The 11,757-nt window shown below is 41.7% G+C and overlaps 1 protein-coding gene across 1 annotated transcript; it reads left to right on the forward strand.

Annotated features, from left to right (window-relative positions):
- The first annotated feature begins 237 nt into the window (after window positions 1-237).
- Window positions 238-9,527, forward strand: LOC138795687 (alpha-2-HS-glycoprotein-like). Its single transcript, XM_069975100.1, has 7 exons — window positions 238-464; window positions 901-1,008; window positions 1,286-1,370; window positions 3,695-3,858; window positions 5,226-5,339; window positions 7,097-7,186; window positions 9,264-9,527. The coding sequence occupies exons 1-7, from the start codon at window positions 258-260 to the stop codon at window positions 9,519-9,521; spliced, it is 1,026 nt and encodes a 341-aa protein (XP_069831201.1). The 5' UTR covers window positions 238-257; the 3' UTR covers window positions 9,522-9,527.
- Window positions 9,528-11,757: the final 2,230 nt, after the last annotated feature.

Genomic DNA, 11,757 nt, shown 5'->3' on the forward strand with positions numbered 1-11,757 from the left:
TACGCTAGAGGACAATATAGAGGAGACCAGGTAGCACTTTACATATCTATATATGTATATATAGATGTTTAGGTTATATTTCGGAAGACTAGCTAGACAAATTGATTTCTCAAATGTTTATTCTTGCTTCATGTGCTGAGCACTGAAATGCCAGAGCAAATATTTTCCCTGGCAAGACTATGATTTAGCTGCTTTATATAAGGAAGTTGCCATGTATAGCACTATTCCCATCTCACAAACAGGCACACTGTATCATCATGAAGCTGCTGATAGTCTTGGCTCCATTACTCCTTTGTTGGTCTGTGGCCTCTTTCCCTCACAGACCTACTGGTCGTGTTGTAAACTGTGATGATGCAGAAGCCCATGAAGCAGCTGAAGTAGCCCTGCAATACATTAATGTCCATCACCCCACTGGATATAAGTTTACCTTAAACCGGGTTGAGAATGTCGCTGTGGTCCCAACGGTAAGCCTAAAGCTCTTCTGAGAATACTCAATTTAATGCACTTAAATCTAAAACATTTACATACATGTTCAGGGGAGATTAAGTAGTAAGAGGCTTACATTTTAAATAGTCATGTTGTACTGAGGACAGTAGAATTAGTCAGCACCAGATGCAGGACATACAAAGGATTTGGGAGGACCATATTGGAAAATAATATTGAGTATTTGCTAACAGGTTTGTATGACCCTTCCTGGAGAAGAAGAAAGGATTTTAGATATGAATCAATAGCTGGCACAGTTGGCAGGCGATCCATAGCCACATTTCCAAAGTTAGCTTAGGATCATAAGAATTTTCAGTATAACTCAATCAAGTGAACTAAACCAATTATATGAAACATGTTGCCTTCTCAACATAATACATACCATGTTACTAAATTGTCTTTGCTTTTGTTTTTAAGGCATCTGGAGAAATATTTTATTTGGAGTTAGATCTCTTGGAGACAAAATGTCCATCTATTAGTCCAGTCCCTGTAAACCTTTGTGATGTCAGGCCCATTATTGAGCAGGTATGCTTGGACTAACTACATAAACTTACTAAACCTTGTAGTATTTGCATGGAACAAAAAATGACAGATCGTGAAAAAGTGTACATCCCAGCAGTGATGGGTTAGAAGTAAAGCTCTCCGCATATACAGCAATCTTCTACTATAGAAATAGTTCTAGTATAGCTGCTTTTATAGTCTTGTAATAACCTACAAGGATCTTTGTATTATTTCTGTGTATTGCAGACACATGCTATCATAGTGTTATTTACCAATGTATTTTATTCACTTTTAATTGCAGGCAGTGGAAGGCGACTGTGATATCAAACTTCAGAAGCTCAATGGCAACTTTACACCAATAAGCAGCAGGTGCAAATCTGAGCTAGGTAAACTGCTTTATTGTCTTTAATCCAGTTAAAGTAATCTGTAGTAAAGTTAAACTTGAGATTTTTAAATAAAAGTAATTTTCAAATCTGTATAGCTTCTATACCAGTTTTGCTGCATGCTTTTTTATTGTCAGTCGTTGTCATTAAGGAGGGGCTTAGGCGTCCATCGAGCCCCCCTTCAATGGACGCTAAGCCCCGCCTTAGTGACACTGTCCAACAATGATAAAAGCATACAGGAAAACTGGGGTGACAATATCATTTTAAAAATAAGCAGGCTTATCACAGTTCTACATTTCATACACTAAGGGTGCCTTTACACAGAGAGATTTATCTGACAGATTTTTGAAGCCAAAGCCAGGAATGAACATAGCCATATAGAGGTACCAAGCTCTACACAGGTTCTGTAAACCATATACATGACAGTGCAGTTATATCAGGTGACTCAAGGGGACGTCTTCTCTGATAAGAGTTGTTTCCAGTTTCTTCTCCATCTGCCCTGGGCCATTATGAGAACTTCTCAGAGCCACAAATCCACAGAATCTGCCAGACAGACATATTAGGCTCCTCACTCTGACACCATCCTCATCTCTCTAAACACTGCACATCTGTATTGGCCCTTTTAAACCCTTATTTAGTGGGTAGGCTGACTCCATGTGATCCCCCTTATAGTATATGCCCCCCTCTATGTAGAGATAGCCACTTGCTCAGTCTTCTATATAGATGGCCCCATGTGCATCTCCTTGAGAGCCCCTCTCAGTGTAGTCCCCCTTATAGATGGCCCCTTCTATGTCCCCCTTATAGATGATCCCCTATAGTATACGGCCCCCTCTGTGTAGTCCCCCTTTCAGATGGCCCCCTTATAGATGCCCCCCTCTGTGTAGTGTCCCTTGCAGACTACCCATCTCTGTGTTGTCCCCCTTATAGATGGCCCCCCTATGTTGCCTCCCATTATAGATGCCCCCCTGTGTTGTTCCTTTTATAGATGGCCCCCTTATTTTGCCTCCCCTTATAGATGGCCCCTTTATAATGTTGCCTCCCATTATAGATGGCCCTCTTATGTTGCCTATCATTATACATGGCCCCCTTATGTTGCCCCCTATAGATGGCCCCCTGTTTTTTACCCCTTATAGATGCCTTCCTTGTGTTGCCCCTCCTATAGATGGCCCCCTGTGTTGTTCCCCTTATGTTGCCCCCCAATAGATGGCCCCCCTGGAATGTACCCCTTATAGATGGCCCCCTTGTAGATGACCCCTTAAAGATGCCCCTCTGTGTTGTCCCCCTTTATTTCCCCTTATAGATGCCTCCGCCTATAGATACCCCCTTATAAATGCCTCCCTTATCTGTTCCCCCATATAGATGCCCCCCTTATGTTGCCCCCTTATACATGCCTCTCTTATCTGTCCCCCATATAGATGCCCCCTTATACATGCCTCCCTTATCTGTCCCCCCATATAGATGCCCCCTTATACATGCCTCCCTTATCTGTTCCCCATATAGATGCCCCCTTTTTTGTTGCCCCTTATACATGCCTCCCTTATCTGTTCCCCCATATAGATGCCTCACTTATGTTGCCCCCCCTTGTAGATGCCCCCACTGTGTTGCCCCCCCTTGTAAATGGCCCCCACTGTGTTGCCCCTTCCCCTTGTAAATGGCCCCCTTATCTTGTCAAGCAGATAATTAAAAAAAAGAAAAAAAAAGAAAAACAACTCACCTAAAACCTTGCTCCCCCGTCGCAGCTCCCTTCTCATTTCTTCTGCAGTGTTGGACGGCCCCCGGCTGATTCTGGCTCCCTCCACGCACCACTGAGCTGTGTGTCCCTGGGCTGTTACTTTCGGGTGAGAGAGCGCGTTGCTCCCTGACCCGGAAGTAACAGCCCCGGCGTACACTGAGCTCCCTGGTGCGTGTGCTGCCGGGGAATCCCAGGGACACCCCAGGGAGCTAGCATCAGCCGGGGCCCGTCCAACACTCACTTTTGTGACCACAAGCAAAACACTGCTTGCAGTCACAAGAGTGATCGATCAATGGGGCGGCAGCAGGCGGGCACAGCGTATAGGTAGCCTCAGTGCTGAGGCAAGGAGGGGGGGTGCGGGCCTTCCTTGCTGGCTGGCCGGGTCGCAGCATCGACCGCTGTGACCACGGTCGCTACGCCAGTGGCCCTCGCTACATGTATTGGAGAGTGATAGTACTAACTAACCACACAGTATATTTCTCACAGATAAATCAAACGATCGAAAGTCAAACAAATTGAAAAGTTTCAAATAAATGAGCCCAAAGTGTTTGGTTTGATATTATTTTATGATGCAAATTAAAATCTTTTTCCTTAGATTCTGCAGAAAACATACGTAGAGTCTGCCCTCAGTGTTCACCGCTGGCACCTCTGAATGATACCCAGGTTGTGCATGCAGTTGATGTGTCCCTTGACAAATTCAATGGTGGGAACAGCACAGCATTTTACTTACTCCATGAGATTGGCCGGGGAAGAATACAGGTAGAACGGGAAAAACTTTTATTCATATATTCTATGCATGATACAGACATGAATTAGATCAATGGATTACAACTAGCACCACTAAGATTGAACAGTAAAACATAACCTATAATATTCTACGTTACAGCTTTTTCACCTAATATAGCAAAATATACATATACAGTGGTGCCTTGGGTTATGAACATAATTTGCTCCAGGACCGTGCTTGTAATCCAAATCCACTCTTAAACCAAAGCAAATTTTCCCATAAGAAATAATTGAAATGCAGACAATTGGATCCACACCCCAAAATAATGATTTTTTATTCTGAATAACATGTAAAACAAATGAAACAAACATTTAGAAACAGCTGAATATGTAACTGTACAGTATAGCAATCAGCATGTGGAGTATAATGTATAGTAACTGCATAAACCCGGAAAATAGCAGCAGTTTGTAGATACAGGATGGGACTGCAGATCCCCATAATGCAGACACAATACAGAAAAAGCAGCAGCCACAGACATCAAATGGGACATCAATGGGCACGAGACACATAATAACAATGCTGGTGATGCCCTACATGACCACCTGTGCAGCAAGCCGGCTGTTAGTTTATAGTAGTAGACTTATACAGAGGAGGTCACATCATGTAGTAATCATGTGACCTCCTATGCATCAAGCTGAATGCTACTCTACAGCAGTGGGCATGATGCAAACTCAGTTACAGCATGTGACTACCCATGCGTTATGCCTACTGCTAGAGACTAACAGTTGTTGAGGCACACATACATTGACATAACTGCTAAGGACTTTCACATCATAATCTGATATTGTTTACATGCCCATTACATTATTATAGAAATGAATGCAATAAGTAACTTTTAAGTCAAATATTAGCAAGCTGAGCAAACTGCCCCCTTTCTTCTCCTAACCAAATCCACAAACATGATGGGGGGATTTATGAAGACAGTCATACTCATAGGTACCCGTTCCCTTTTTCCCGGACGGATTCACTAAGAGGCGCAAACCTATTAATAAATGCGGTCAGCTGGGTGCCCGATCCTGTGCCCGTCATACCAAATGTACCCCTGCTTCCAGCAGATGTAGATTTGGATCATAAGTTACCCATGTGAGAAGGCATAAATCATGATAACTGAGGCACACTTCCCTGACCGTACACTTCCCCGACCGTAGGGGTGAATCTGCACTTTCTCCCTGGCGTACGCTCCTGACGTACTTTTCAGAAATGTCCCCCGATGTTCTGTCTGTGCGGCTAGCTCCACCTCCGCTGCCTCAGAGCCTATATTTTGGTTTCCACCCTTGCTAAACATAATAGCTATTTACAAAAAGAATCACTAATCCAATTTTCATATTTTTATTTGCAGTCTGGGATAAGCAATTCCGTACATGTTGAGTTTGTTGTTGCAGCAAGTAACTGTACTAAGAATGATGCCAGTTCTGGACTTTTTGCATGTGTGGAGGAAAATGGTGATGGCGCTGTAAGTATTTGTTTTATAGGAATACTGAGCTTTACAAAAATCTTACCGTCTATTTTACTACTTCCTCATACTTATAATTTTCATTTAATTTTCATAGTTTATGAATAAGGTGTGTTAAAGTCCAATTTCATACGGACATAATATGGTCTATATGAGGTCATTATTATAGCAAACTACAGTGATTGAAATTCAGTCTAGTAAAAAAAAAAAGTGGGGTTTGGTTTTGGTTGTTAGAAATTGGTCTTACTCCAATATTTAGAATAATTGACAACCCCTTTATATACCCCCCAGCTATTAGCATGTATTTTTGTGGAAGCCCCTTAGCTTGCATGAAAATTTGAGACTTTGTGACATTTAAGGCTGACCACGCCACATTAAAGCAAGTGGGTGTGATTAAGCATGAGATAGCATCACCAAATACTGTATTTACTAAGATATATGCTACAGAGTTAGCATGTGTTGTAACTAAAATCTACATTGGCTTCAAGATGGAGAATACAACTTATGATTAGAGGGGCACTGACTCCCTTACTGATGTTAACCCCAATGATGTAAAATGACCTCAATGACTAAGCCTATTTTCATTTTTGCATTTTTGGTTTTTCCTCCTCGTCTTCTAAGAGCTATAGTGCTTCTACAGGGCCATGCAAGGACTTGTTTTTCTCGGGAACAAATGTACTTTAGAAGAAACATAGAAACATATGGTAGAAGATTGCCGGCAGAAAAAGACCACTTGGTCCATCTAGTCGGCCCTTTTAGTATTTCCCTTCTTTTCTCTTAGGATAGATATGTTTATCCCAGGCAGGTTTTAAATTTTGTAGATTTACAAACCACATCAGCTCTGCACTTCATAGGAGTTAACCCCAGGTTGGCGTACATATACGTCCTCTTACCCTAAAAACAGGCACTGAGGGTGTAAATGTAAGCCCATGTTTGTTAAGGAGTTAAAGGGGAAGTTCCACAAAAGTGAAAAAATGCAGACAGACAGGGTGGTGCAGGAAAATAATAAACAATGTTAACGTAGCACTGCTCCGGGGTCCCATTCACAGACGCTGGTGACCTGAAGCGATTGCCTGCTCAGCCAATCAGTGACTGGGGTGGCAACCGCTCAGCCTAGCCATGACCTTGCAGCTGGAAGATAGTAACTAGAGATGAGCGGACGTTTCGGATTTCTGGTTTGTGAGAACCAGAACGATCGGCGCCGGATTCCCGCTGTCTGTTCACTCCGTGCAGCGGGTGGATACCTCCTAAGGAACGCCTGGAAAACTGGGATACAGCCAATGCCAATGGTTTGCAGCTGTAGATGACAACCGGCAGTAGTGAATGAGACCGAGAGTGGCGCAACAGAGGCAAGGGGACGGATGAGTATACTTGTTTACTATTTTACACATCCCCCTGCCAGCAGTTTTTCTTGGGACTTCCACTTTGACTTTTGACATGTCTGTGTAAGATGTCTAAGTTAATTCAAATGACAGGAACACTCTAAAGGAGTTGTCCAGTGCAAAGTTTTTCGATGATACAGAATGGGTATCATACTAGACAACCCCTTTGACAACACTTTAATAAGGAAAAGGGGGGCTGAAACTTTTATGTCATCACATCACTTTTTGTCGGTTCAGCTGCTAGTGTCTAAATTGAAAAATGAAAGGTATGGTACAAATGCCACTACATAAACCAGTTTCTCTGATTGCAAAGTGTTATACACACACAGGGAGATATATATATTCATGCAACATGTCTTTGTCTTGTCTATATAGCACTTTGGAGCTTGCTCTGGATCAGTTGTGAAAAATCAGGGAGCAGTAGATGAAGATGTTGCAGTGCAATGTACAGTTTATGAACCTCAGGTAATTATTTTTAAATCTAACCTATTTAAATGTAATCAATCTCTATGTCTATCTATCTATCTATCTATCTATCTATCTATCTATGTTTCTATCATTATCTTTCTATCTGGGTATAAAATTTATGTAGTCAGATTGTCTGATAGTATTGCCAGGCATGTATTGTGCTGCCCCTGATTATGTCATGCAGATGTAAAGTGAGTAGCAATGTGTACAGTGAGGCATTGTTGCTCACTACAGCAAGTGTACATCTCACACCCAGCCCAGTGAACGTGAAGTCAGCAGAGATGCATACAGTGAGTGCATCTCGGCTTAGTACTGTAGAAGAGCAGGAAGCCTGGCAATAGACAGAAAAGCATATGTGTGGATTGGTGACATCATCACAAGTCAGAAATGTTCTTCAAAGGAGCTGAATCACTGGAGCAATATTTTGGCTGTTCACTACAGCCTTTGTCGCACAAGTGATTAAACTCATTTGAAGAACACTGTTGACTTGTGGTGGTGCTGATCCTCACCAGTGCTTTACATGCTGAGAGTAGACAAGGCAGGCCAAGATCCCCTAGGCCACATGAATGAGACATCCGACTGAAGTTTCCCCTTCATCCCCCATATTTGCGCAATAGACAAAAGTCTCTTCTCCTTTACATACTGTACATTTAATGGCTTACCACAATGTATGCATTGCCTCTTACTTTACAGGCACTGACAACCAACACTATGCCAATGAGTCAATTTGAAATGTTCATATATGAAATGTTGATTTCTTTCAGATTGCTCTTTAGTCTCATTCCATGTCCAAAACTTCATTCCTTTTGTGTTACCTGAGCAGAAACCTAGCACTAACGTCCTGTCTTTCCACATCACAGAAGTACAGTGTACATTTCTAGATGGATGGGTGTATATCCCATTCCCCATCACCTTCTCCAGACAAAACAAACAGTACCTGCACACAATGTCCAGTAGCTGCACAATGTTGCCAATGTTGTGAAAATAGAAAAACATGCAGTAAGTTCCAGTGAGGGAATTGCTTTATCTGCACAACCCTTTTAATCTGTTTACTAAGGAAGTTTATGGCAGGTAACCAAAGGGATGAATTGTTGGCATTAGAAGGAGATTAAGGGTACGTTCACACTTACCTGATCCGCAGCTGATTTTCTGCTGCAGATCCGCAGCAGATTTCATTTAAATAACTGAACACAGCATCAAATCTGCACCATCAAATCTGCTGCGGATCCTGTAGGTGTGAACGTACCCTAAAGAGCAATCGTAATCACCCTAGGCTAGCAGAAATCAGCAATCCATACATGAACATATGAAATTGACTCATTGGCTTAGCATGGGTTATTACCTGCATTGTACAACTTAACCCAGCTCCACACACACAAAACCCCTTTAAGCACAAAGCTTGTGGTCACGAAATTAAGTACATTGACACATAACACCATGCACCACCTCTTAAAGGGGTCATAAAAAAAATTAAAAGTTGTCACCTATCCACAGTAAAGGTGATAACTAGCTGATCAGTTGGGGTCTGACTGTTGGGACCCCCCAGTGATCATGAGAACAGAGGTCCCTTGTACCACAAGTCAATGGAGCAGTGAAACACATGTACGGTCACCACTCCAATTGCTCTGTATGTGGGTTTCTAATATAGTCAAGTACAGTGCTCAGCCATATTCAGAAGTCTGAGAAGAATAAAAAGATACGTGGCAGAGCATACACATTTTTGATCCATACGCTTAGGGGGACATTTATTTTTACGCCGGACTTATAAATGTCCCCGCATCTCCGGCGCTACGGAGATTTATGTAGAGGCGGACCGCCTCTACATAAATCCCGTGCGCGTCGGTGCGTACAGCCGAAAACCTACGCCACCTGAAAGGGGGAGTAGGTTTTTGGCGTATCTTTCAGTTTAAAAAATGATGAACCGCACGGACTATGAGTCCGCGCCCCCCCGGCAACTTACACAGCTAAGTAAACTTTACTTCTTCTGGTCAGATTATTTATTATGTGCTTTTTTGGATTTATACTTATAAATGGGACTTGAAACTTGGCAGAACTAACAAGTTTTCTTTTCCAGCCTGGCAAGGTAACACAAGTTGGTGCACCTCAAGTTCCACTGGCACCTCCACAGACTAATGTTATTCGGTCCCATTTCCATCATAACCTTCATCATTCCAGCCTGGGTCCCCATTCATCTGAGTCCAACTCTGCAGAACATCTCCTTCTGGCTGCCCATAATGCCAAGCATGCAGTTAAGAGGTCACTTACTGGTGAACCTGTACCTCCAAATGTGCCAATTCTCCCCTTGTGTCCTGGCAGGAAAATACACTTTTAAAATGCATTGAGGTGAACACATTTGTTGTACAGATGGTAATGTTGCACTTTTCCTGCTGTTCTCAATTAACAAACAGCAAAATCAGATGTGATAATAAAAAAAAAAGTTAATTCTGCCATTAAGACAGCAAATTGTGCTACATGCTAAAAAATACAGAGCCACAAATTGGCGTTTGCAGTCAATCTAACAAGAAAAATATCTGCTAAATACTGAAAGTCAGTAAAACACTATTTTAAAATAGATTTTTGCTATAGGAGCTTTCCAGCCTTTAATATCGTTAAATCCAATGAAAGAAAACTTAATCATAATAGAGAGGGATATCTTCCTATAGTAAGTTTGTCAGCAAGATACAGTTTTAGGCAGTAGGTCAATCAGTGTTAGCAATCCAGTATAAGGCTATGTTCACACAATGTCAAAAAAAGGGAAAAGGCGTTCACTTTTGTTGTTTAAAAAGGCGTCTGTTATTGCTGCAATCTAATTGATGACTGCAATGCAATGAAATCCAATGCACACAGTGTATAAAATGACGGACGTTCTCTATGTGGACGTCAAAATAATGATCATATAAATTGCTTTCGGACATCTATTGCAAACAGCGGATGTTATTTTTTAGTTGTTCACACTGTTTTTCTTTCACAGTCCTTTCACCGTCGTTTTTACTATTAAATTCAATGTCTTTTCAATTAAAGACACACCCAAAGGCCAATTAGTAACCCAAACTAGAATAATGTATTGACCACCGTCATTGCACTGACACGGAAATGACAGACATCAGTTAACTCAAAATGATGGGCGTCATTTTAAATGGAGAGAAAAAAATGTTGGGTGAACAGCCTAATAATGACAGCCCTTTTTTAACATCTTCATCTGAATCTAACTTAATGCCTCTGAGTTTGAGAATAGGCCACAACATTGCATCACAGTGTGCCGGTTGTGATAGTGTCTGGATCTAGAGGAAACAGACAAGAGATAGTAAGATTTCCTGCCATGGTAAATGGTTAAAAAGGCTCTTCTGTCTCACTGTGATTTCTACCATTTTAGTTCACACTACCTCAATGAGCATTGAATTTCATCTTTATAATCACAATTACCACTGAACAGAGAAAAAAAGTACATCTTTCCCTCTGTACGTTCCATCTCCTAAAAACAAGATTTAACGGCATGATGTAAGGAAGAGCAAAAAATATTGCCCTGCCCCGAATACATTAATAATCCTCTGTAGAAATAAAGATTTTCTATGACTGACACTTGCACATATAAACATAATAATCAATGTTTTGGCTATTATATGAAGTTGTGGTGGTTCTTTACTTGATTGATTCTAGCAGTATAGCTAGAGTACTGGTGCTAACATTTATTTACTGCTGGTTTTAAAAGACAGCAAATATAAGTTACTCTCAGGTTGTCCGAGAATGCATTTATGGCACAATGATATTGTGACAGAATGTATGAGCTCTACTAGATCTAATCTGGAGTCAAATTTAAGAATTCTTAAGTAAATGGTGGTCTTTTCTTTACTAATAAAGTTTGTTAATAAAGTTCTAACTTTTGCACAGTTTGTGTTCAATTTTTTTTTAATTTCCTCCTGAAGATTTCTATAATATGAACCTATGAACCATTGCCGAATGCAAAACACAGAGCACAACATTATATAATAATGCAGAAGTACCCAAGGCTGGCACTGGGAAACGTCTGAGTGATATCAGCGGGTGAGGCCTTAGGAGCATTGGGGGAGGGGGGGGGGGGGGGTTGGGTCTATCTGGTCCTGGTCGGCCTCCTCCATTGATAATCATTGTACTTAATAAATCCTTGGTTTCGAGCTCTGGACAACGGCTATGGCTGTTACAGCAAAGGTTATGTTCTTGCTAATTGTTCTCATGTTTTTATTTTACTGGTGTGAACATGGTTGGATTCTGCCTTGGCCTAATTGATCACATTATGGTTAACGTCTTACATCTTCTGGAGTGATTTCTACCAGCGCCTTAACAGTTAACTGCCTGGCCAGTGATTGACAGCCCTATCCTCCTGTCTTAGTTCTTGTCTGCCTGCCTCAATCACCTCTGAGACCGGGACCTGGCTTCCTTTAAGACTCAACTATTCACTGTGCCTGATGCCTGCTATAGCGTATACCTTGTGTGCCTATACTCACTTCCTACCCAGTGACGCCTATCCTGACATTGGTTTCCTGACTTTGGCTTGTGTCCCTGACTACTTGTTTGCCTTCTGATTTGGTCAG

This window comes from Dendropsophus ebraccatus, chromosome 6 (genome assembly GCF_027789765.1).
Source record: "Dendropsophus ebraccatus isolate aDenEbr1 chromosome 6, aDenEbr1.pat, whole genome shotgun sequence".
Lineage (NCBI taxonomy): Eukaryota > Metazoa > Chordata > Amphibia > Anura > Hylidae > Dendropsophus > Dendropsophus ebraccatus.